Raw genomic sequence first — 26,888 nt, 5'->3', positions numbered from 1 at the left:
TTGTGCTTTGCAAATTCTCTGCAACAGTGCTTTTGTGTCTCATAGACTACAGTTTACTTATAAGACTCTCACCTGCATTATCTCCCTTGATTTTTCTGATGCTTGGTCAGGAAGATCTTTTTGATTCCCATTTCATAGACATAAAATCAGAAGGAGGAAGTTCTAGGACTTGCGCAGGTCCACAGATCGAAAGTGGCAGAATTATGACTCCAGGGCTCACTCCTGGCCGTGTTCCTACAATAAGAGTACAGGAAATAAAATTTGTGTCATCCATGTAGTTTGAGAATCAGCCCTTCTTGTAACATTTGTCCTCTTTCTTTTCTTCGGGAGAATAGTCCCTCAACTGATTTCCATGCCAGTTATAAAAGAAGTCATTCTCTTACAGCAGATTGCCTGGACACGCTATGGAGATTTGTTGATATTATGAAAAACCTTAACTTCATAAAGCCAGTATCGTGACTTCCTATTTTATAGGTGACATTAATGGTGAAGTCACTTTAAAACTAAAGTCTGTAGAGTTAAGATATAAAACATTAGGCAAAAATGTGATAAAACTCCAAGAACTTTATTAACACATTTCATTTCACTGCTTTTTGGCATCCTCTCTGTACTTGGTCTGCCTGCACAAATCTGATGTCTGCGTAGGCCTTGATAGCATAAACAAGAGAGAAGTTGGATAGAAGAAAAAGGCAAAAGGCTCTAATGCAGTCACTTAACTGTAATTAATGCCCTCAGTGGTTAAGTTCTGGTATTTTCATTACAGCTGACTTTAGACCCAAATTATTCAACAACCACATCTTACTGGCTGTTTTGCCATTTCCCTCCCCGTAATGCTGTGATGTGTACAGTGGGTGATGGTTAATTGTAGTTTTAGTAATAGACATTTATTACTTTACTATACCTCTTATATTTTCCTTACTTTCCTTGTTTCATGCTGTTTATATGAATACCAAAGCCACCTTGTGTGTTTTTTCAGGGCAATATATGGTATCACCATATTTTTATGGCGTAGTTTTTTTTTTTTTTTTTTTGGTGAGGAAGATTAGCCCTGAGCTAACATCCATTGCCAATCCTCCTCTTTTTGCTGAGGAAGATTGGCTGTGAGCTAACATCTGTTCCCCTCTTTCTCTAGTTTATATGTGGGACACCTGCCACAGCTTGGCTTGACAAGCGGTGTGTAGGTCCACGCCCAGGATCTGAACCTGTGATCCCCGGCCGCTGAAGCGGAATGCACGAACTTAACCGCTATGCTACCAGGCTGACCCTAGGGTATAATTTTAACGGCATTCTATGTCCTGCACACAATTTATATAAAGCCAACTCTCTGTCTCCCAAAGAGATGTCATTTGAAAATTGGAAACCAAAGAGATGGACATATCCTATATAGTTTCTTTAAAAGGCAATAGTCGGGAAGCACAACCATTGGTCAAACTGCAAAAACTCTATTGGTATTTGTAGGCATGATTAAATCATAAGACAGAAAAAATAAAAAAATAAAAAAAATAAATAATAAAAAAAATGGGACCAGCCCGGTGGTACAAGCAGTTAAGTGCCCACGCTTCGCTGTGGCGGCCTGGGGATCACTGGTTTGGATCCCGGGCGTGCACCGACGCACCAATTGTTAAGCCATGCTGTGGCGGTGTCCCAAATAAAGTAGAGGAAGAAGGGCACGGACGTTAGCCCAGGACCAGTCTTCCTCAGCAAAAGAGAGGAGGATTGGCATTGGATGTTAGCTCAGGGCTGGTCTTCCTCACACACACACACACAAAATAAATAAATAAATAAATCATAAGACAGAATGCAGTGAGGCAAGTGTTCAAACAGTTATGAAGAAGTCATAAAATGCAGTAAGCTTCATGTAGTCACATGATGAAAGAGGTTCCTAATCGCCAAAATGTGAACTTAAATTAAGTAACTGGCTTTTGAGAATGGCAAAGAGGAGGGAATCAAGGCAAGTGTCTGCCTTTCCAGACCTTGTGCCAACCTCAGCTATGACTGCAGGCTGGGACGCTGGCTTGTTGCTCCTGACTTCCCACACATGAAGCTCACTCCTACCTTGATATCAGCACAGTGGGTGTCAGGGAGCTGCAAGAGGGATGTGTATTAGAAGCTGTTTCTTGCCACCCCTAGAACATGCTGATGATCTCTCTGGGTTTCCACTGCAATATACAGATGTGCACAAGAGCAGCCTGAGCAGTTGAATTCAAATTGACTCCTCCCCCTTGCACCACTCTCTCCTACCCTGGGCATATTTAGCATCACCTGGTGACTGTCCAGAACCCCTATGACTGCTCACTGAGTGGATTTCTTGGTGCCTTTAATTCCTGCCCGGCCCCTGAGAACCCAGGGGCTGTGAGAAAAGCCAGTATTTGTGTTTCCAGGGGCTTTGCAGAAGTGCTAATTAGCTCCTTCACAAAGTTCTATAATCAAACAGTAAGAGGATTGTCGATTTTTTCCCTCCCCTCCTCCTCCTTTTTGGCTTTTCACTGCAATAATAAGTATGGTTCATAAAACTCATCTTGTTCTTTGGCGCGTGACCCCGCTCTGGGCCGTGCTGCTGGCAGCCCCACAGGGGCAGCTGCTCCCAGGCGGCTTCTGACCGAGAACCCTGACAATAGTGTCCTCTTTCTCTGCCTCCTCCTTCCTCATTCTTCTTGGGAGCAAGTGTAGGTTTTTTTTTTTTCTTTTTTCCTTCAGAAAGATGGGGATTTCTAATGACGATGAAAACATTTGTGCCTCAAAGACTGAGGGGAAGACAGATTGACTTTTCAATGTATTATACTCCAATGAAAGCCACTCTTAATTCACGTTCCAAAAGAAAAGATTTATGTGGGCACATTTTACAACTTCCCGGTGTATTATTGTTTCATGTGGGTGAGCACTTTACACTTAGTGTGAAGAAAGAAGATTCAAACATAGAAGGAAGAGAGCACCGTTGTGTAGATAGGGGTTTGGATGAGTGTAAATCTCAGTATAGAATTAAGTGGAGCGTGGATGCACACTTTCTTGATTTAGGAGATGCTGATGTGGCATTTTCTTTACTCATCAATTGACTAGCCTTCGCTCGTGCACTAGCTTCTGGGTTGTGGCCTCTCTCTGAAGGTGACTGGATACCAGGATACTTCCACTGATGATTTTGATGGGCTGATGCAATAGACTAGCCTCAGGTGAGGGGCCAGGATTACTGTCACCCTCAGATCTCCCGTTTTTATCTGACTCTCAGCCCAGCACTTGCTTCCCTGAGTAGCAAACAGACAAACTGAAAGGCTCCTTGCAATTTCTTGAGAGCTTGGCTGTTTTGGTAAAAGTTGATGTTTGTTTTACATTCATGTTACTTATTAGACACGTGTCTAGAGGCCCAAGCATTGGACACTTCTTAAATAAATTCAGCTAGTAAACAAATTCACAGAGCAAGTCAGCTGCCAGGATTATGGCGCAGAATTTCCCAACTCAAGGTCTCATGGTGCTGATCATTGGGAACTGGAACTCCCATCCTTTGAATGAAACGACATATTCAGAACACACCAGTAAATTCAGTATTATTTTTTCATTCACAGATATAACATCATTTCCTTGTCTGGCTTGTCCAGGTCTTAAAATGATATGCTGCTAAAATAGTTCAAGATAAAATCTGACATATTCCTTATTATCTGATTTTTTGTTGTTCTGATCATGGAATTATCTGGTTATTTAGAAGTCGTATATAAACAATCTCAGCAAACTTTATCAATCACTAAGTATGTTCTTTCGTATAAAAACACGTTAAATTCAGTTGATCTTCCGAGTTTTTTGTGTCATGTGATTTCAAAATATTAATAATGTTCTTTAGTTTTAAAGCATCTTTTTTCCCTAGTGATTTTATGGGTTTTTAAAAAATTTTTTTATTGAAGTCATAATAGTTTTTATTTTATTAATTTCAGTCATACGTTATTGTCAGTTACCATAGGAATGAGCCCCTTCATCTCTTGTGGCCACTCCCAATCACCTTCCCCTGGCAACTGCCAAACTGTTCTTTCTGTCCGTGTATTAGTTCATCTTCCACATATGAGTGAAATCATATGGTGTTTGTCTTTCCCTTTCTGACTTATTTTGCTTAACATAATACCTTCAAGGTCCATCCAGGTTGCAAATGGGATGATTTTGTCTTTTTTTATGGCCGGGTGGTATTCCATTGTATATATACCACATCTTCTTTATCCAGTCATCAGTTGATGGACACTTGTGTTGCTTCCACGTCTTGGCTATAGTGAATAATGCTGCAATGAACATAGTGGTGCATAAGCCTCTTTGGATTGTTGATTTCAAGTTCTTTGGATAAATACCCAGTAGTGGGATAGCTGGGTTGTATAGTGTTTCTATTTTTAATTTTTTGAGAAATCTCCGTACTGTTTTCCACAGTGGCTGCACCAGTTTGCATTCCCACCAGCAGCGTGTGAGGGTTCTTTTTTCTCCACAACCTCTCCAACATTTGTTATTTTTTGTCTTGGTGATTATAGCCATTCTAACGGGTGTAAGGTGATATCTTACTGTAGTTTTGGTTTGCCTTTCCCTGATGATTGGTGATGTTGAACATCTTTTCATATGCCTCTTGGCCATCTGTATATTTTCTTTGGAAAAACGTCTGTTCACATCCTCTGCCCATTTTTTGATCGGGTTGTTTTTTTGTTGTTCAGTTGTGTGAGTTCTTTATATATTATGGGGATTAACCCCTTGTCAGATATATGACTTGCAAATATTTTCTCCCAGTTGGTGGGTTGTCCCTTCATTTTTATCCTGGTTTCCTTTGCCTTGCAGAAGCTCTTTAGTCTAATGAAGTCCCCCTTGTTTATTTTTTCTTTTGTTTCCCTTGTCTGAGTAGACATGTTATTTGAAAAGATCCTTCTAAGACTGATGTCAAAGAGTGTACTGCCTATATTTTCTTCCTGAAGTTTTATGGTTTTAGGTCTTACTTTCAAGTCTTTGATCCATTTTGAGTTAATTTTTGTGTATTGCAAAAGATAGTGGTCTACTTTCATTCTTTTGCATGTGGCTGTCCAGTTTTCCCAACACCATTTATTGAAGAGACTTTCCTTTCTCCATTGTATGTTCTTAGCTCGTTTGTCAAAGATTAGCTGTCCGTAGAGTTTATCATTTTTAATTTAATTTAATCCTTCTATTAATTGTTCAAAAGGTCAGTGATCTCTAGGAGGTATATAACTTAGCTCTGAATCAGGATACAAAAAACAAGCTTTTGGGTAAAAAAGAGATTAAAAATAGACGTTATGAAAATTATGTCCCCCTTTTTCCCCCATAAGCAAAAATTATAGGAGAGACAGGAAAAACCAAGCTATCAATCTAGGTGAAAAAAAGAGATTTTAGGTCTAAGTAAGGCATGTACCATGATCAAATAAAATTATACTTGGAAAAAAAAATCTCTTTTTGAATATTTTATTCCTGAAACATAGCATTTTAAATTCACATTTAATGTTTTTGATTCCTTTCAGCAATTTTACCCGAAATAAACTGACGAGTTTGTCTAGGAAACATTTCCGTCACCTTGACTTGTCTGAGCTGTAAGTAATGATTATATGTGGCATTTGGGGAAGAAATTTCAAAGGAAAGGGTAATTAAGTATTTTTTAAATGACTGGTGCTACAAATCTATTTTTATATCAAAATTTCTGAAAAATGATTTCTCAAGTTTTGGCCACTTGTTCTTTTATTTCCTCATGAAGATATGATTCAGTAATAAAGAAATAGAAATCTCAATGGTAATATATCATTTATGTGAGTTTGAATGTTGTTTTACATAAATGATTTGTTTTCTAATGGAGGGAAAAAGAGAAAAAGACAGAGGCTTTGTGTTAAAATGGCGACATATCTCATAGCATCTGTTTGGTCCCTGTTATGTCCAGGCCCTAATGGAAAGGAAACTCATTCAAGGAGGAAGTAACAATGGGAAAAACTCCCCAGTTTTTATCCCCCAACCCCAGTGCTGGCTTAGTGAACACTGGAGGAGGGTAGTCCTTCTCCCTTCCCACCCATCTGCGTGAGATTTTCTTCTAGGTCTGCCACTGCATTCAGTATTTATCCTTATGCCCTAATTTCCTTTGCTGTAAAATGATAAGAAAAATATTGAACTGTGTTGGTGACTAATAGCCAGCATTTCCAAGTGGGCTCGATTTTTTGTGTTATCACTATGAAACAAATACAAACTGTTGCTGTTCCTTTGGCTAAAGTACCCAAAGAACCCTAAGGCAGAGGCTCTGTGGGGCAGAGGGGGGCCCAGGTGGACAAGGCCTTTGAATACCAGGCGGTGGCTTTTGCTTAAACTGTGTGTTGCCTGAGTTGTAGGGTCCACCCCTCTTCACAAGGAAATTGTGCAGATTAGAAGATGCCATTAGTGGAGAGACAACAAGTTAATAGGTAGTATTGAGTGTTACTTGATGAAAGTCTCGGAGACTGGCGACTATTTGGAATAAACTAAACTCAGGGCGTTGAAGCACTAGCTTTCTATGACAAGAATAAACATGAAAAACTTAAGGAAGATATGTAGAATAGAATAAAATACTCTGTAAAAATCTGGAGTATCACTGCAGAAAATTTTCTTGATTAAAAATTAGAGTTCTGATTTCAAATTCACGTCTCGATATTTTCCCTGCTGAATATTTAATCAATTCATTCAACAAATGTTAATTGTGTGCCTATTACAAATTAAACTAACATGGCACTAGGCCATGGGGATATAAGGAGCTTCTGTGTTCCAGGATTCTGCTATCCAGTGGGAGAGAGAGAAGCCGAAACAGATAAGTGTGTGTGGTGTAGCAACCACTGCAGAAGGGGTTTGCACAACGAGCCAGAGGAAGAAGCCTGCTGTGTGCCAGTGTTGTGTGGTCATATGAGCATTGCTGTATTTATAACTGAAGGTCCCTTTTCTTCTTTATCCTTTCTGTAGATTCAATCATACCTTCTTTTTAGAAAGACTCTTTAGGTTTTCACATACTCAGAATGCCAGGAACCATCTTGAGTTAGTGGGGTTTGAAGATTGTGGATCTCTTCTGCATTATAGTCCATAGTCCAGTAGCATCAAATCCTGTTTTGGTGTTGGAGAGATACTTGGAGGCCATCAAACAGACGCAAATTAAACGAGTCTTCCATGACCACATTTTCCTCAAAGAAACTCCCAGAAAAGTCTCCTGAGATTCTAAGAACCCAACCAGAAAACCACAGGAGTAAATAATGTTGCAAAGCCCGGGTCCTGTCCTCATGGAAATCTGAAGTGTTGTGGTTAATGCCAGGCAGAGCCTATGTAACGATTTTAAATGGCCTCATTTAAAGATTCATTACCATAAATGGAATTCATCTTAAATAGGCCACTGAGTATTATAAATAAGCATTGAAAGATTTTTTTTCTGTGGTTTTTATTTTCCTCTTGACTACTTCCTCTTTCACCAATCGCAGACCACAGGAGGTTGGGCAGTGCGGCTGAGTGGTGGCTTCCTCTTTGCAGACCCTCCCACAGTGGGCGAAGAGGCTTAATATGGAGCTCAGCTGCCCTTGCTTTCAGAAACCTTGAGCGTGTTGCGTGTGTGTGTGTGTGTGTGTGTGTGTGTATGCGGGAAGGCTAAGAGCTCCCTTCCAGGTTCTGTCTCTCACATTCACTCTCGCTGTCTTGCATCAATCAAATTGAACCATGGTTGCATAATGCAGACAGCTCAGAGCTACCCTCTTGGCTCTCGCACTTTAGCCTTGCATTTACAGTCTCATTTTCAGTTAAGATGAAATTGCTCTGTCCCCCACTGAAGTCTGAGCTTATTAAGTGGTAACACTTCAATCTCTAGCCTGGTCAGAAATAAGTGTGCTCACGTTCCTGAAAACTTATTGTTGGCATCTTCACTTAAGATCCTCGTAGTAACTATATAATAACTGCGATAAATTTGTTATGGCACCTTATTTTTCCCCATCTTAGGAGACATCATTTTCCATCCTATATTATAGCTATTTTTGTTCCTAACTTGTTTCCCCTATTGTTCTGAAAGGCCCTACATCACTTTGCATCCTTTAGCCTCTACAGTGGTGTTTTCACATAGCAGAATCTCAGTAAGTATTAGATAAATAAATGAATAAGTACTGTCATGCTTTAAAGGTGAGTATGACTTCCACAGATTGCTGGCTAGAAATAATTCATAATGTTGTAGTGCTTCCTAAACACTGGTGTAGTTAACAACTAAAAAGGAGAAGCCTGATTGGGTTTCATTTTTGTTCTATGTAGGATCCTGGTGGGAAATCCATTTACATGCTCCTGTGACATTATGTGGATCAAGACCCTCCAGGAGACTAAATCCAGTCCAGAAACTCAGGATTTGTACTGCCTAAATGAAAGCAGCAAGAATATTCCCCTGGCAAACCTGCAGATACCCAACTGTGGTAATTTACTTTTAAATCAATGATTTCTAGTTGCTATTAATTTTTCTAATTGCCTTGGTGTAGTAGCGAGTCTGGGAAGATCACCACTACCCAGATTTTATACAGTATGCTCTTAATGTCTCCAGTGAGTCGGGCAACATTTGTGTGCAGTGTGGAGAAATCAACTGGGAGCAACGTTGCTGAATATTCTTTGCAAGTAGAATATTAGTTTTGAATGGAAGACTTTAAAGTGCATAGAGAAAAAAGTACACTGTTTATTCCTTTCTTTCTTTGTTCATTTGTTTGTATCATCCATCCATCCATCCATCCATCCATCCACCATTCAAAAAATATCTGCTAATAACGTGGTACTTCACTGGCCACATATATACTTAGTTGGCACCCAGGCCACGTAGAGGGAAGGATCTCAGGATGATACAGTGTCCTGGCTGCACAAGAAAATGCAGTTAAATCCAGCACATTACCTTAAACTTGTCTTGCTGCCAGATGTCTGTGTCTCTTGATGGGACACCACAAATCTGCCCTCACACATGATTTTCCCCATGTCTGGCTTTACGATCTCCTCCTTTGCTCCTCCCCCACTCCTTCCCTCAGCATCTGCAGCTCCAGAATTTAAAAGGGCACCATATGATAAACTCACAGCTCTCTGTGAGTGCCAGTGTGTTTACAAAGAAGGAAAATCCAAGTGTTGTGGTTAGGATTTTACTGCTACGGGCTTCTGTGACACACCTCTACAGTACCCACAGGCATATTATTCCTCTGTTGAAATTGTAATCAATTAGTCAACCAGTTAATCGGTTCACAATTATATCTCATCTTCTGGCCTACTAGCTGGTGACACAGCAGAAAGCCATGTAGCACCTGGTTCTCGTCCACGAGGAACCTCTATATTAACCATAAACTTCTGATTCTTTGTTTTCAGAAGACCCTGTTGTTTGGGGTCCATTTTTATTTAAGGAAAATATAGCTGCTGCTCACTTTTAGTGAGAATGTAATAAAAGGAAAGATAAGTGTTTGTTTCTTACCCTGAAGGGGCTTAGAAGACAACACGTACCCTTCCCACAGATTTTTCTGTCATAGCTGGAGCCCTTTAGCTTCATAATGGGGGAATCAGGCTTTGTTTCCTTGCCAACTTCCCCTCAGCCTTCTTTGTTAGCCAGCACTTAAAAAGGAGCTTTTAATATATATCTTTTCCTGATTGATAAGTGGATAACCATTCTCTGTTCTGGCATAAACTTGCACCACTGCGAGAAACTGCCTAAAGGGACAAGAAATTCAATGTTGAGTCACCTGGCCTCTTGGCCAGCTCCCAAATCCCCATGGCTGTGGTGACCACATTGGTTCAGCAACCACTGAGAGGAAAAAAAGAGACTGCATCTGACTCCTGCTCTGATTTCACAAACAGCCTCTTAATAAATGTCTGCTTTGCCCTTGCCTGAAACCAATCTTATTTTTTTTATTTTAATTTTTGGCCATGTTGTCTTGACAGCATTCTGGTAATGCACCCACCTAATGTGTTGTGGAGAGACCGTTGTGATTGAAGTAGGGGAAGGGGAGGAGCGAATTGGTCCTAATTTTTCCTGATCAATTTGTCAATTTTCAATAATTTTTAATTTGTTTCCTACAAATTAGTCAATGAATTGAGTGTATGAGAGTGAGACTTTGAATCCACTGTCAGAGGGCATGCGTTTGATTGATCTATTAGGACTAAATGGTTACATTCATGCTAACGTACATTCATGCTAACGTTCACAATTAATTTCAACGTCAACCATGTTGTTCAAAAAGCAACATTATAAAAGGTGAATTGATAGACTTATTTTTCTACCAGTTTTGTATTTTTAAACTATTTTGTTATTTTTCTGTTAATTTTTATTTTCTTTCCAAGTGTTTTTTAGTTATTTATAATTGTGCAAATAATGCTGATACATTTTGTTGTAAAAATAACTTCCTATATTGCACTTAAAGCTTGTCTATTTCTTGCTTGTGACCATTTTGGGTCAGTAATCATAGATCTATCATATTCTTTTTAATTTTGCTTGGTATTCATGGTAGAATATACCTTAATTATGTTAAATCTTCCGTATTGATAGGCATTTAGTTTATTTCCTATTTTTCTTTACTACAAAAATGTTTCAACAAACATCCTTCTGTATGCTCTTTGTGCATATGCACAAATGCAAAGATTTTTCTAGAATACATAGCAGGAAGTAGAATTTTTGGTTTATATGGTTTGCACATTAGAAAATGGTCGTACCAATTTATAGACACCCTAGCAAAGCATACCTTGATATTAGCAAACTTTTTATTTTTTACCTTTCTAAAAAATGGTATGTCATTGCTTTTTAGTTTGCATTTTCCTGATTAGTATTGAGTATATTCTATGTTTACTGGACATTGTGTTTATTCTTCAGTGAACTACCTGTTTATATACTTTGTCTATTTTTCTATAGTGTTTTTCCTTTTCTTCCATTGATAATCTTCTTTGTTTTATTTTTTTCTTATTTGCAAGTTATGAATTATGTTTCTGTTTTTGTAAATATATAATGCCAAAATATTTACCACACATATTTAAACATATTTTCTGTAAGTATCTAGAGACAACCCCCAGCAAGATAAGAAAAGATACTTTTACTTCCCTTTACTTTCTCTTTCCATCTCTCAGATTGTTATCATCTGGGATTTTATTTTTAGATTACTTAACTTTTTTGAAGATTTACAGTTTCTTTGCATATCATTGATTTTTGTATCCTACTACTTCCTTTTGGAGTGATTTTTCTGTTTACTGGAGTATAGCCTCTGATATTTCTTTCAGAGAAATTTAAAAAATAATATCTTCAAGTTCTGGCTTGTATTTTTTCTTCTCAACGGAATTGACTGAGTATAAAATTCTAGACTCACAATAACTTCCTCTGAGAGCTTTGCAGATATTGTACCGTATTCTCCTTGTGTTCCGTGTTGCTGATTAGAAGCCCCAGGCCAGTCTGATGCCTATTTCTTTTTTTTTTTTCTTTTGTGAGGAAGACCGGCCCTGAGCTAACATCCACTGCCAATCCTCCTCCTTTTTCTCCCCAAAGCCCCACTAGATAGTTGTATGTCATAGTTGCACATTTCTCTAGTTGCTGTATGTGGCACGCGGCCTCAGCATGGCCGGAGAAGTGGTGCGTCGGTGCGTGCCCGGGATCTGAACGCGGGCCGCCAGCCGCGGAGCGCGAGCACTCAACCGCTAAGCCACGGGGCCAGCCCCTGATGCCTATTTCTTGATAGGTAACCTATGCTTTTCTTTTCCTTCTAGAAGCTTTTAAGATTTTCTCCTTATCCATGTTATCCTTAAATTTTACCACAATGTAACCAGGTGTGTGTGTATGTTTTTAAAAATTTATTCTGTTTGCCATGCAATGTACTCTTTCAATATGAGTGTTCATGTCTTCAGTTCTGGAAGACTTTTCTAATTCATTTAGGTGGATATTTACCCTTCTGGCTCCACCCTCCATACCTCTCAACCTTCTGTAATCCTTTCCATCTGCTTGTCCTTTTGTGCTACATTCTGGGAGAATTGGTTTACTCGCTACTTTGCCCTTCAGCTATTTCTCCAGCTACTGAATGTCTCCCTTCCAAAATCAATTTTTAATTTCCGCAATCTCTAGTGATTGACTTTTTATGACTGGAACACCCTTCTCCATATCGGGGTTCACCATGTCTCCAGGGTATCACCAGCACCCTGATTTTCTCCTGTCCAACTCCCACACTCATTGCTTCTACCTGGAGGTAGCTACAGGTGCTGCTAGATGGATGCTTTGCCCAAGGTGGAAGGGTAGGGGTGGGACGAGGAAAGGTTATTCCTCTAGTTGCTTCTAGTCTTTTTCTTAACCAGCAACCCTGTGGCTTGCCATAGGTGGGCTCCCCTCTGCCCCGCAGTCTGTCCCTTCAGTCTGGGGTCAGCCTAGAACCTCCTGCAGCACATATTTCTGGGGCTGTGCTGTTTTTCTTTAATCCCATTTCCCCTTTCTCTTGTTCAGGGGTTCCTCCTAGTTTCTTACCCACCAGCAGTATGCCTTCTTGTTTTGCAACATGGTTCTGCATTTTTTAAATAATTTATGTAATAACTAGAGATTTGAGATGAGAGGGGGAGACTTCTGTTTGGGGCTTGGTCGTGTATTAGTTTTCTTTATGATGGTTTCTCAACTTTGGTTCTTTAAAGCGAAGTTAGACAGATTGAGCAGGAAATTATATTAGATTGTTGGATTTAAATTCTGTCTCTGAAATTCCATGTTGAAGAAATTAGATAATACGCTAATATCTTCAAGTTAGATGTCTTGTTTAAAACATGGATTCATGGTCAGTTGGCTTTTCATCTAGATCTTTCCCTTTGCAAACTTTTGAAACTTATCTGTTGTGTTTAAGTCACAGATTCATGGAGTTCATCTTATTTACTTTTTTTTTTTTTTTTTTTGGTGAAACTTGGAAGCTAACTCTAGGAGTAGCTCATGAGATTATGGTCTTGTGTGTTTCATCGTTGTAAACCAACAATTTGCCAACAACTATGGCCATTGCATTTAGCTTACCACTGCTAATATTATAATTTCAATTAAAAGGAGCTATTGGGATTTCATTCCGTTATAAGCTGGGTTTTAGTTAAAAACTTCCCCTTTTAGTATTTCCTTATGTAGGCATTATATGGTGAACAAGTTGTCTACGTTTTATAAGCAAATATGCATACTCTATGGTGTCTCATGTATCCCTTGGATGTAACAGGCATTTGATTACTGTTTGCTGAATTGATCAATTAATAAATGCGTGAACCATATTATATTAGTGATCAGATTGGACTAGATTTTTAATATAATGGTGTGGATATTTCAGTTAAGCAAAGATAACTTAAACATTTATATTATTCTAGCCAAATTAGTCCATATTTTAGCATTTTGTAGTTCCCTTTGAAATTTCTGTCATCATTGCATTTTGAAAGAATCTCATTTTTGTTTAGTGATGAAGTGAGCCTGGCAGGCGGGACTGGGAAGTTTAAGTGCACCGTTCCTGTTAGCAGCACAGTCAAACTGCCTCACAATGTTTCTCTACCAGTCCCCTCCTGCTGTGAATTACTGTAAATTTATTCACGCTGTGAAACATGTTGTGGTTTTTTTCTCCACAAGGTCCTTTTTAACCTTAGAAAAACTTTATTAATTGCAAGGCAACAAAACATATTTATATAAAATTTGCACATTAATTGGAAAAACGGGGTGCTCTGAGCAGTGGTTTTTAAGACAGAAACTGAATCACACCAGTGCTAAGAAAGAAAGGATATTGTGCGTGCCATGCTGATTTATCACTCCATATAAAAATGTCCCTGCTACTTCTTTTAGTGTTTTTCAATGAAACTATTTATCACATGGCATATTCTAAATTTTTGTACTCAATTCCTGTACACTTGGTTGATCTTCAGCAGTCAGTTTGCACTATAAACCTCTCAATCATTTCCCCTGGCTGAATGGGATTATTAAAGAACAGTGTACTTTATGCTTTAAATTTTTTATACTAATAATTATGATTTAAATCTCTGGAAAAGAGTTTCTTTAGGAAGTGTTAATAGTGGATGAAATGCTCTGTTTTAAGTAGATGGCAAATATATTTAAGAAAGGCAGTATTATGGGTCATATCAAAACAATCCCTCAACCCATTTTACTAGTGGCTATTAACGTAGAACATGCTAGTGTCACAGTGAGTATAAGGTGGTAACTCAGCTGATGGCTGAAGAATTGTGCAGTTATGTTATAAAACACCCTTAATGGTCCCATGGATTGAAATCAGTCCTGTTTTTGGTTTCCTTGTTATTTATGACAGTTTCAATTTTCCACTTTTCTAACCTTCAAACTTTTGGTGTAGAGTCTCCTTAAGACACATCAACAAAATACCGTTTATGATGGGAAAGGTCAATTCACAGTGTCTAGGAGGAGAGGCCTGGTTCCTTGAGGTAAATTGATTTTTATGATTTATTTTTAATATTTACTTTTGGTTTCCACCATAGTTTGTAGTATGCACATCTGTTCAGCATATCTGTACATAATCCTTTTTTTGTTTGTTTTAAACCACGAAAATAGACTGATAGTAATTCTACTTTGTTAGCATTCACAGATTAATAAGAAATGCTATCTTAATACTCTGTGGAAGTTAGATTAGTATGAAACGTATTTTCTTAGCATCTTAGCTGATTGATTTTCCTTCCTGAAAAACATACACAGAGTCTAGTTTATTGCTTTGCTTTACTTTTATTAGAGATCAGGTTTTATCTGCTAAAATAAAGCAAGCCACACAGTGACCATTGTTTTTCTTTATCTTTTTAGGATGGTAAATACAGCTGTTTTAATTCAGCCACTGTTGAAGTTTTTGTGTTTAGAAGTTCTGTGGTTGCTGTCACTGTCATGACACGGCTCATGCAAGTGTAGAAGCACAATTTCCAATTTGAGCTTGGAAAGTCACTTTGCTAATTTTCTGTCATTTTTGCAACCAGGTGTAAAGCAGCCGCTTATAAATAGGTCAGGCTCATTCTGGCTTCATTCCTGATAGTGAAATATATATGTTTAGGATACAAAGAAATTGGAAGATATGCCAAGAAGATAGAAAGTGAGAGGAGAGAAGACAGAGAGCAGACAAAATCATAATTTACTTGAATATTTTTATACACGTAGAGTGATGACCCAACACAAAATGAACAGAGTGCAGGTTCACTAAAACAAGATGAAAAAGAACACAATCCAGACTTGCCAGTGGGTATTGAAAAATAAAGCCTAAATTTGACCCATCTCATTTATTGCAAAGCTGAGTTAATAATCCAAAATGGTTAGAGGTTAGTTTTCCTCAATTACTGGAAAGTGAGAACCTGCATACTTTGAATTAGTGATCGAAGGACCTAGTCAGTATGGTAGCTCTCAAGAAGTGTACACCAATGTATGGGAGCAGAGGCACAGAAGAGCCCAACAAAGGAGGGAGCCTATCAATGTATTGGTTAAGGCCGTGAACAGACGGATGTGGGTCAGGGCCAGCTCCTGCTCAATAGTTGTTTGCTATGATACTTGATAAGCTTTAACTTCTTATCTGGAAATACGTATACTAATGACACCTACCTTCTAGAGTTTTTAGGATGATGAATAAGATAATATGGAAAACATTTAAGATGAAGTCTAGCACATATTAAGTACTCAATAAATATTAGCTATTAATGTTGTTACCAACATCAATATGAATATTTAGCTTTAAACACATTTTACATCTGAATTTAAATATTTGTATATCTTACATTTTGTCAAATTAGTTCAAATAAAAATAACAAAGACATAACAAGATATCACAACTCAGAGAAATGGTGTGGACTTAAATAAGCTTGGGGAACATAAGATCAGTGGAAGTCAAATGGTTCCTTTATATAGCAGGACGTCTCAGAGCTTTTACTATGGTAATATGCGTTGTGAACATCCAGAGTCACAGAATTTCCTGTAGGGTGGTGTTTTTTTTTTTTTTCTACCATACAGCATCTCAAGGAATTAGAGTTCCACAGAACACACTTTGGGGAAAGTTTGGTGGACAGATGATTGCTCAGACCCCTGTCAGGTTTAAGAAGAACAGTTGTAGAAACAAAAGCCTAGTGAATACTTTTTTAACACTAGTTGTCTGAACTCCTGCTACTCAAAGTGTAGTCTGAGGAACAGGGAGTTTGCTGGAAGTGTAGACTCTTAGGCCCCAACCCAGAGCTACTGGAAAGGAAGCAACATTTTTAACAAGATCCACTGGTGATTCATATGCATATTCAAGCTTGGGAAGCGCTGGTCTAAAGAAAGTCAGTTTTTTCACTGGATGGTTGATGATTTTCTGCTGAGGTCCACAGGCTGGTATGTGCTTCCTGAACACATCCAGGTCAAAAGACATTGACATGGAGGTGTCTGTCTGCCTGGGCAGCTGATCATCTCTTACTTCCAATGAGATTCTCAGAGTGCATAGGAAGACAGCTCTGAAACTTAAATCAGAATCCCATTACAATAGTGCTAGAAGCTCTTGGAAGCATTGCTGAGCTGTGCTCTGTACTTGTGCAGATTTCAAATCTTATTAAGCCAGGAAGCAGTGCCTGGCAAATGGTTTATCCTGCCTTGGCTATTCATGCTTCCCAATTCATTTTTATTGCGCTAATTAAACCTCAAGTGATATTTCAAGTACAGATTGTTTTTTCCATTATTGAATCTTTGGCCAGCATATTAATGCTGTAGAATTAACGTGAGTCAGATGCTTACTCATTTGTGCAAGACTTTACATTTAAAAGATCTAGACTTGGCCAATTTTGCACAGATTCCTTTGGAAACTGCTATGACAGGGTGATACAATTTCTCTATAAATAAAGGAGACTCGCTCTTCCCTCACAAATAGACACGTAATTATTTTTTAAATGAACCAAATTCCTAGATCATGGATATGTATTGGTATTTATGGTCTGTGCTAAAATGGATATATGAAGTCTGGGGAGGTAGTATAGTGTAGTGATGAAGACCCTGAGCTTTGGGTTCAAATCCCAGGACTACAGATATTTGAGCAACTTTGGAAGATGTACTAGACTTTTCCAAAATTCATATTCTTCATTAATTGAATGAGAGAAAAATACTTCAATTGGTTGTAAGGATTAAATAAAACAATAAAGTACTAGACAAGAGTGACTGGTTTGGTGAATGTCCAATAAATGCTATTACTATTACTGTAATTAAACAACCATTTTTAGAATTGTTACTCATATAAGCCTAGGCTTGAAGAAAAAAAACATGAGATTTTATAGGGGAAATTAAGATTATGGCATAGCATTCTCTACTGAGAATCTTTTTATTTTAACCTTTTTCTGCTTAGAATTTCCAAGTTATTAGATACATTTATAAAAGGTAGGAAATTCATCCTCTAGATTTGTACTTGAGGTGATAAAAGAGGTGTCTTCAAGCTCCACTGATGGAGTCTGGCAGATGGAGGAGGTCATACCTTAAGAGTAAGCACCATGGCAGGATCTGACCCCATCGTCCCTCCAGAACCAGCAGATAAATCTATAAGTACAAAGAAAATGGGAGAGGAGTCAACAAAGCACACAGAGTTGCAAACTGGAAAACAGAAGGATGAGTAGTAATTAACTTAAAGGTTGAGAATGCTGATTACCAACTTGGCGATGGGGAAAGGCAAAGGGAAGGTTGATTTATATCGAAGACCTTCTACAAGGCTCAGGAAGTGAGAGTACAGGTAACACCAAATACAGGAGATTGGTTGAAAGTCTGTTAAGAAGCAGTTAATCCCATTTTCAATCCATACATCCCAGGTGACCCCTCCCTCCTAAGCAGAAAACTGGAGGTTTATTCTCAAAAGAGGATAAAGCAAAAGTCATGAGGAACTCCAGATAGAGTTGAGGCTGTGAGAACCAAAAGAAAATGATGGGTTTACATATTAAATATTGATATTTCCAGCCTTCCTCCTCTTCCAAGCAGGACACTTGAAGAACATTATCTGAATAATTTGACCAGTCCCTTCCTCAAAATGATTTAATAATACTGACATCAGGGAGTACCCAGTACGGAGGCCAATAATATTGCCCTTCAATGAAGCTGACGGTTAATAAATAGGCAATCCGTCTAATACATTATTTTATGGATGTGTGAATGGCCAAGGATCACCAACTGTTTGAGAAAAGCTTATAATATGAAAGACAAACACAAAACAACCAAAGAGAGAAAGGAAAAGAAGTTACAAGGAGCAAAAGTGGTATAGAGAGAAGAAAAATTCAAAAGAAATGATCATTAATATCTGATAGAGATCAAAAGAGATATTGCACCCATGAAAGAAAAACAGGGTGCTATAAAAATAGAAGACCATTCAGGAACAAAAGAGCCTTGGAAACTAAAAATAGGACAGAGAAATGAAAACCTTAAAAGAAGGTTTGAAAGGTAAATCTGAGGAAATCTCCCTGTAAATAGAGCAAATAGACAAAAAAGATGGAAAATAGCAGAGAAAGGATTAAAACACTTGATGGAACATCCAAAAGGTCCAATATCCAAATAATAGGAGGTCTAAGTGGTGAGAAAGCATTGTATCAAAGTTGAATTAGCATTGTTTTTTTTTTCTTTCTTAGTGGTATATGTCACAGTGCTATATCCTAATGCTGTCTTAAATTTGATAAACTATGATAACTATTACATACAGTGGTTCAGCTGTCAACAGGGTTCATGTACTCATAATAAACTTTAGGTCTACATCAGGACAACATAACTTCATAATGCGTGGAAAGATATGATGACAGAGCATGTTGAGTGTGGTTTGGGCAATTGGGGAGGGCTGACCTGTGTGAATGTGAGCCTCATTCTCATCTCATGGTGAGAGGTCAGTAGATAATGTTAAAACAGAAAAATCAAGAATTAGCAATATAAGCATGATCTTTAGTGATATAGAGGTCAATACTCAAAAAAAAAAAAAAGTTAAATGAGAGGAAATGAGTGCCTCTGGGGAATAGGAAATAGTGCCACATGTGTGAGGTGAGACTACTGTTTTTCATACAGTAGGTTGAATATTTTTCGTAACAAGTTTTGTAGAATTATAAACTCTTCAAACTATGTGACTATTTTGATTAAAAAAAAACAAATTAAAAATATATTTTTAAAAAGTCACCTAGGTCAGGGGCCGGCCCAGTGGTGCAGCAGTTAAGTGTGTGCACTCCACTGCAGCGGCCCGGGGTTCATAGGTTCGGATCCTGGGCGCGCACCGATGCACCACTTGCTAAGCCATGCTGTGGCGGCGTCCCATATAAAGTAGAGGACGATGGGCACGGATGTTAGCCCAGGGCCAGTCTTCCTCAAGAAAAAAGGGGAGGATTGGCATCAGATGTTAGCTCAGGGCTAGTCCTCCTCACAAAAAAAAAAAAAAAAAAAGTCACCTAGGTCATACCCATGTGCAGAGAGATTTTTTGTTGAGTAGGCACCTTTCTTATATCTTTGTCTTGACATACTTTTTAATAAATTGGGAAGCTTAATTGTCACAGAAGTTGTCACCAAATATTAGAACTAGGAGACCTTAGTGCTAGATCTTCCAATTGAACAGTTTAATTTTATAAAGAAGAAAATACATTGAGAGAAGAGAAATGACTCCCCCAAGGCCACATAATACCAACCAGGTTTAAGGTCTAGGGCACTCATGACCTGATCCAGTGCTCATTCCTGTTAACGGTGCTGCCTCTTGATCACTCGTATATGCTTCATAGTCTAGTATAACTCAGAGTATTAGGGGCCTTTTCGAAACCCCATGAAAGATATAACATTGCTCTCTATTGGATGCTGACAGGAAGGAAGAGTTCTGACGAGGTCAAACCAGCCACTGAAAGCCAGATCTTGTGGGGAAGTCTTTTATCAATGTTCGGGATACCGTGAGACGTACGCTGTATAAACCTTGTTCCAGTTTGGTTTTAGTAATAAAGACTAATGGCTTTGTCCGTAAGGACTGCGTCATAAGAGAAGGGTTTATGCGTAGTACTGTGAAGACGGTGGATCAGACACCGTTATGTGGGTGGGTTAATTGCAGTTTATCGGCTGTTGATGAATTGCCTTTTCTGACCTCTGGGTTCCTTCTGACTTAATGATGTGTCATAGTCCGTGGGACACAGCTGTCGGAGTGAGTGCAGCCCCAAGCAGAGTTTTTGATACCAAGCGAGGGACTGGCTTGACTGGCAGAACCTGACATATTGTTAAAACCTCTGAGACCTGTCTTCATGTAAAAAATATTATGATTCCCCTGTGGTTTAAAGCAGCGTAAAGACCCAGTATGTGTGGTGGTTTAATGAAGTGACGGCAGTGTCAATAAAGCAAAGCTGGCTTTTGAAATGTAAAAGTATAAAACAACACTCTCCTCAAATATTAAAAAATGTTTATAAGGGTCACAATTTCATCTCATAACAAATACTTCTCAGGGTTTTTCCGGAAAAGAACTTTTCATTGGAATAAAGGTCCATATAACTTTTTTCGTCATATCATCAATAGGGTAACCAATTCTATCCATAATATATTGACTAGGATTTATATAGCTTTGAAATATGAGAATGCCGTGATAGTTCAAGGCTTTGAAACTACGTTTCCTTCCATAGTCTGACTCTGACTCTTTCAAAATCTAGGTCTGGTAGTGGGTTATATTTGTTGAGTTACTTAATGCAAAAAACGGATTTATGCAAAAATATAGATGCTTCTCACTCTTTTGTCCTTGACTATAAAAAAGTGGAGGGGAGGAGATGAAAGAGATTACATGGTCTTCAGATACGATGCCTATTTGTGTGCAAAAAGCCAGATTAGTAACTGTAGAATACAAAAGAGGTAGAAGAGAGAGTTCCATAAATGAGTGTTTTCTTAAATAAAAAGTGATTCTGCGATATTTTCAAGAGATGTGCAAAATTTGTTTTGAGATCTTATTACCATGCATTTTGGGTTCACATTAAATCTGTAAAGCTTATCAACCTGGCACTTTTTCAGATCAACATAAATCAGTCTCAGAAAGTAAATAATTATTGATTTTAAAGCATAGAGAGTTTTCATTTTATTGCTATTATTTTGATAATGCATTTGACTATTCGTATACGTCTCCATTTAGTTTTCTTGTTCCGCAGGTTTGCCATCAGCGAATCTGGCTGCACCTAACCTCACTGTGGAGGAAGGGAAGTCTGTCACGTTATCTTGCAGCGTCGCAGGTGACCCAGTTCCGAACTTGTACTGGGATGTCGGTAATCTGGTTTCCAAACACATGGTAAGGCTGTGTTTGGCTCTGAGTTCATAGAGGGACAAGAGTGTCTCAGAACTTCAGATGGTGTTAATCTATTGATGTTCATTTAATATTTTATAGGGCCACAGAGAGAAATTTACAACAAGTTTTTGTTGTACATTTACTTTCTATTTATTCTTAATTAACAAAGACTAATGCAAGTTTGCATTTTAGTTATGTATACCCAGTAGATTGGAGAGTCTCTATGTCTCTAGTGAGCTTTTTGTGTCATCGTGAGCAAGGTGAGTGACTCTCCTTGAGGTCTTTTCCCTTGAAGGAAGGTGGGTAGGAATGCAAGGATTAAATCAACTTCACACATTAAATGATTGAAATCTAGAGAAATAGAATAACTTCTGGTTTACTCCTTTGCCTGAGCCTTATGCCAGAAACCTTTTCTAAAGCTATAGATCATTTTCTCTAGTTAGGGGAAGAAACTCCAAATCTTGTTACTTTGGGATCAGTCCTAATAAAGATTATTTTTCTCTGTTAATTCATTTGTAGAATGAAACAAGCCACATGCAGGGCTCCTTAAGGATAACTAACATTTCATCTGATGACAGCGGAAAGCAAATCTCTTGTGTAGCAGAAAATCTTGTAGGAGAAGATCAAGATTCTGTCAACCTCACTGTACATTGTACGTAATCAGACCGGCATGTGTTCTTAATAGCAAATGATCGTGGACGCACCTACCTTTGTCGTTGGGACACTCTGGGTGCTGCTTAAGTGTGTTAAGAAAGTCCATGCAGTGTTTTGTGCGTACTTAATTCAGAAATGTTGTCAGCCTCCTTCACTATTCTGTTTCTGCTAATCTCTCTTGCTCATGCGTTGTCTTTCTTTTAAGCTTCTTTTTTGGTCTTAAGTTTGTCCTCTTGTGCCTTCCTCTGTCTTTGATAGAACATATTTTGAGCTGGTTATCCTCCTCTTGTTAATAAGTTTTAGTTTAAATTCTGATAAACCAGTTTCTAAAATTTTTTTCTGTATAAAAGCAACATGGAAGTTTAAAGACGTGATACCTACAGTATTGAGCTGGCTGTTCACAAACACCACTTGTACTGTTAATACATTAAACCTCATTAGTTTGACATTAAGTTTCTGTGGGAAGGTTGGAGGAGTCCCATTTAAATTATTGAAAATTATTATCACCTGCAGAAAACTTTTATTATTATAATTGTTTTAAATTTCTGCTTACATTGAAACTAAGATATAGGATATTAATGCTTCTTAAGCAAATGTGCATTATTTTCCAGTATTATAAATAACACAATGTATATCTCAGCATTCCAGATTGTGGCATTCAGTGTGAATGTATAGTTGGTAAAAATCACATGTATGCTGTGATTGGTAAAAATCACTGCAAATTCTGAGCTGGCATGGTATAAATAATGAGGTTTTACTCTATTTGGATGAGAAAAACGTGAATGCGCATGTGTGTAGGTACAATTACACATTACACACATGTAGACACAAGCTGTCAATACACTAGTTAATGTCCACTTGTAGCACAATTCACTATGTGATTGTTGGAGTGAGTGACTAAGTCACCAGCCGTCATCCTTTGTCACTGCCAGTATTGCCACCATGCCCAGTAGGTACTGGCCTCATAATTTCCCATCATCTTGACTCTCCTGGAAGCCTGAAGTCAATGCTATTCCCAAATCTATGCAGCCAGCTTCCAACTTTATGTCCTGACACCCACGCCTCACCAAGAGCTCATTTGAGCATTGTGGGAGGAATACGTGGGGCCTGGGCACGGGGGTCTGGGCTGGTGGGAGGAAGGTAAGTGTGGTCCCTGCTCCACTGTGATCCTACTGTTTCTAACACAGACCTACAAATAAGGACACTTAAATTCAAAATCTTCTCAGTTTAGGTTAATATCTGTGTGGTCACCATGGTCTCAAGAATTGACCTTATGTATCAAAGTTTAGGTAAAGAATAGAAGGAATAAGTGATAAAGAATATTAACAACTGAGCTAACCCTTGCAGTGACCCCACTCAGAGTGTATTTGTTAGCAGGCTGTGGTTTTCTCCCCTTTGTGTGATGAACACATACAACCAGGAAGCAGTGCACGAGAGGGCAGGGCTCCTGGGTTAGGCGTCAGGAGTTCTGGATCCAGATCTGCCTCGCTCAGTAACCTTGACCAAGTCACTTACCCTCATTGGACGTGGGATTCTTAGTCTGAAAAATGATGCCATTAGGTCTCAAAGGTCTTTTCCAGTCTTTGATTGCATAATTATCAAAGTCACACCACATTAAAATAAACAGTTATGAGGGGTTTTAAATACCTTCACTCAGGAGTACTGAGTACTCTATTTAAAGACGTTGTTTCTCCAATGCATAAAGTGCTTTATACTTAATATTAAAATAATCTCTAGTTTGTCCAGGTTTAGATAGGACTCCAGACATTTAAAGGATAAAAACATAGACATCTGAAATCCTGGTAAAAATGGCTGTACTATAATGAAATGTGATGCTTTTGAAGAGCATTTACTATTGACAATCAGTGAAAAATATGAATTTATCACACTTTGTAGTAATCAGCATAGGTAGCAACATTTATTGCATTGATCAGTTTGATGTGGTTTAGATAAGTTATGTGAGATCAGGGCTTCAGACAAGATTTCCAGTCATTTTTGTTGATGTTTGTTGATATTTGTATTATTTGGTGAAGTACTATAAAAATAGTGGCCCTCAATGTTTTGGTTATGAATCTACATAATATCAAGGCATACATATTAGAAACCAAAGTCGACTTCAAGTGAACCTTTTCCACTGTCAGAAATCTCTGGGATCTGTTTGGAGCTGGTTCTCACACTGAATAGATTTGAAAAATGACTGTGATGCATGGGTTTTAGGTAGAGCAGGGAAAGGAGTCTCTCTGAAGCTCTCTGTAGGGAGTTAAATCAACCTTGATGATGTTACAAAATATTGATGGATTCCAGAGTTGCTGGTCATGTGTTTCTTTAAACCAAACAATGGTTGAATAAAACCCCTGTCGATGACATAGAAATCTGGAGATGGGAGAATTCTGAGCATTCTGATACTATTAACTCTCTCTTTTTCAATTTAGTTGCTCCAACTATCACATTTCTCGAATCTCCAACCTCAGACCACCACTGGTGCATTCCATTCACTGTGAAAGGCAACCCCAAACCAGCGCTTCAGTGGTTCTATAACGGGGCAATACTGAATGAGTCCAAATACATCTGTACTAAAATCCATGTTACCAATCACACGGAGTACCACGGCTGCCTCCAGCTGGATAATCCCACTCACATGAATAATGGGGACTACAAGTTAGTAGCCAAGAATGAGTATGGGAAGGATGAGAAACAGATTTCTGCTCACTTCATGGGCTGGCCTGGAATCGATGATGGTGAGTACCTGATGCTTTTGCATCTGAGGAGAGGATAGAGTATAGCACTCAACTATTGACAAAATTATGTGTACAATAAACCATCCCAAAACCCAGTGGCTTAAAACACCATGATTTAGTCTTGCTCATGGTTCTGTAGGTCAGCTGGGGTGGTTTTGTTCCACACGTCTTTATTCTGGAGTGCGGAGTGAAGAAGCAGCAGCTACACAGGAGATCTGTTTCTGATAGCGAGTGCAGAATGCAAGAAGGCCACTAGAAACATGCAAGGCTTCTTAAGGCCTAGGTTCAGGACTGGCACATGGTCTCTTCAGCCTCTATGCCATTGACCAAAGCAAGTCAGAGCCAAAGCCAAGTCCATGGGCAGGACTCTTACTCCTCCCAAGGAGGTGATGGGGGGATGAATAATTTTGAACAATAATCTGATATACACATATTAGTTTTGTCTCAAGTGTTTAATGAGATTTTGTACCCATAATGGCAAAGCCCTTGCAAAACTGTGAGCAGATGAACTGTGTTTGGTTGGCTCATGAGCTACTGAAGATGTACTTTCTAGCCTCTTATCCATTTAGAATCCAGAATCCTGCTGTCTCATCCGTGGATGAGAAACCAGTGTCCTGGAATGTTTTGCTTACCTGGGCTGACTGAGTTGAGATCAGATCCCGAATGGTCTTTCTAGGAATGGTGCAGTTCCCACTTGACTGATGGTTTGCCTTGGAAACAGTGTGGCTGGCATCAGGAGTCCGTTCCTTGGCCAGCAGGAGAATTTTAAGTGTGAGCCCCACTAACAGCAGGGACAATTGCCATGCATCTACCTGCTTCAGTACTGTTGTTCAGTGGAGGAATTCTACTCGTTTGATCTTGTTGCCCATTGTGGAGGCTGAGATTTGTGTTTGGACGTTAGGACCTGTACATGAACAGAATTCCTCACCATAATAGCTCTGAGTTCATCACAGCCTCACAAAGATGGCCTGGCAGAGGGAAGGGAAAATAGAAATTTGGAGGCCTGTGGGGCAGGGGCTGCTTGGGCAGCATATGCTTATGTGGCTTGCAGGGCGGCCCCATAGACAGAGGTGGTCCGTGCAAAGCCACCTTCCCAAATAGGAAATGAGAATGCAGTCATTCTCATTATGTAATGAGTCTTTCCATTATCCTGGTATTTATTAAACAGCGTTTTAGATGTACAAGCTTCCTTACTGTGTTCAAAATGTGATTTGAATTATATCAGTTTGATTTACAAACAGCCTTTCAGGAGCACATAAAACAAGCTGTGTTTGGACACCCTACACAGACACCCCTGGCAGTGGTTGTGTTTCCCATTAAATCTTCCTCTTAATTTAGAGTTTAGCTGCTCGGCCACATTTGCTGTAGGAAATCTCTGGATTACTGTGTTTCTTCCTGCTCGTTTGGGGGAATACAGCTTTATAGGTAAATTCGGAGACTTTGGGACAACTGCTTTGTGACAACTGCTTTTTGTTTGTTTTTAAAGAAACTTTTTATTTGTAATTTTAGATTTACAGAAAAGTTGCAAAAGCAGTGCAGAGAGTTCTCAGAGACCCCTCACCCAGTTGTTACTACTGTCAACATCCTGCATTACTGCAGTACATTTGTCAAAACTAAGAAACTGACACTGGTATATCACTATTACCTAAACTTCAGACTTTATTTGAATTTTGTCAGCAACTGCCTTTTAAAACCTTTGGAGGTGAACTTGATTCAGCGTGAAGGTCTGGACTTGAAAAGTTTTAGAAGAGGACTGTGTACTTTGATACGTGCACAGCTCTGTTGGTGTAAAGCTGGTAGCTTCTATTTTAGACAGGATTTTGACATATATTCTTTTGAACATTTCTGTATGGTGCCAATATTTGGTAGACCCTAACTCCTCTTATCCACATGGCTTCATTTTTATTGATCACTTTTGTTAGTTTTAACTTAGTTACTAATAGGAAAGAATTGTTTTCTGGTAAAAGAATAACTTGGAGTCTCTCAGATATTCCCTTTAAAAGAAATCATCATTTATCTATCAAAAATAAAAATTAAGCTACATTTTATAAAGACGTTCTCTCCCCTCCTTTCTTTCCCTCTTCTTGTTCATTTATTCATTTTTTTCAGGTCTTTAAAATATAAATGTCTGCTTTTAGAAAAGACTGATTTTTTTTTCTCTTTAAGTGTTTACTCAAAGACCAGCTATCAAGGAGTAATAAATGAAAGTGGAAATGAAAGAGACTTGGCCCAAGGTGACAGTGGATATAAATGGCCTTAGTGGGCCATAAACCAGTGTGACCAATTAGAGATTGACCTCACTTGG

The 26,888-nt window shown here is 38.6% G+C and overlaps 1 protein-coding gene across 3 annotated transcripts in view; it reads left to right on the top strand.

Annotated features, from left to right (window-relative positions):
- The window catches only part of NTRK2 (neurotrophic receptor tyrosine kinase 2), a 352,156-nt gene that overhangs the window by 29,539 nt on the left and 295,729 nt on the right, over window positions 1-26,888 (top strand). For all 3 annotated transcript variants that reach the window (XM_087444336.1, XM_004440798.3, XM_087444335.1), the window contains exons 4-8: window positions 5,484-5,552; window positions 8,251-8,405; window positions 21,058-21,194; window positions 21,711-21,843; window positions 24,278-24,583. In XM_087444336.1, coding sequence (XP_087300462.1) covers window positions 5,484-5,552; window positions 8,251-8,405; window positions 21,058-21,194; window positions 21,711-21,843; window positions 24,278-24,583 — 800 coding nt within the window. The remainder of the gene's footprint in view (window positions 1-5,483; window positions 5,553-8,250; window positions 8,406-21,057; window positions 21,195-21,710; window positions 21,844-24,277; window positions 24,584-26,888) is intronic.

This window comes from Ceratotherium simum, chromosome 20 (genome assembly GCF_057802395.1).
Source record: "Ceratotherium simum simum isolate JZ-2026a chromosome 20, ASM5780239v1, whole genome shotgun sequence".
Classification (NCBI taxonomy): Eukaryota; Metazoa; Chordata; class Mammalia; order Perissodactyla; family Rhinocerotidae; genus Ceratotherium; species Ceratotherium simum.
Note: the sequence above shows the minus strand (reverse complement) of the source record. Positions and strands in the feature narration are given on the sequence as shown.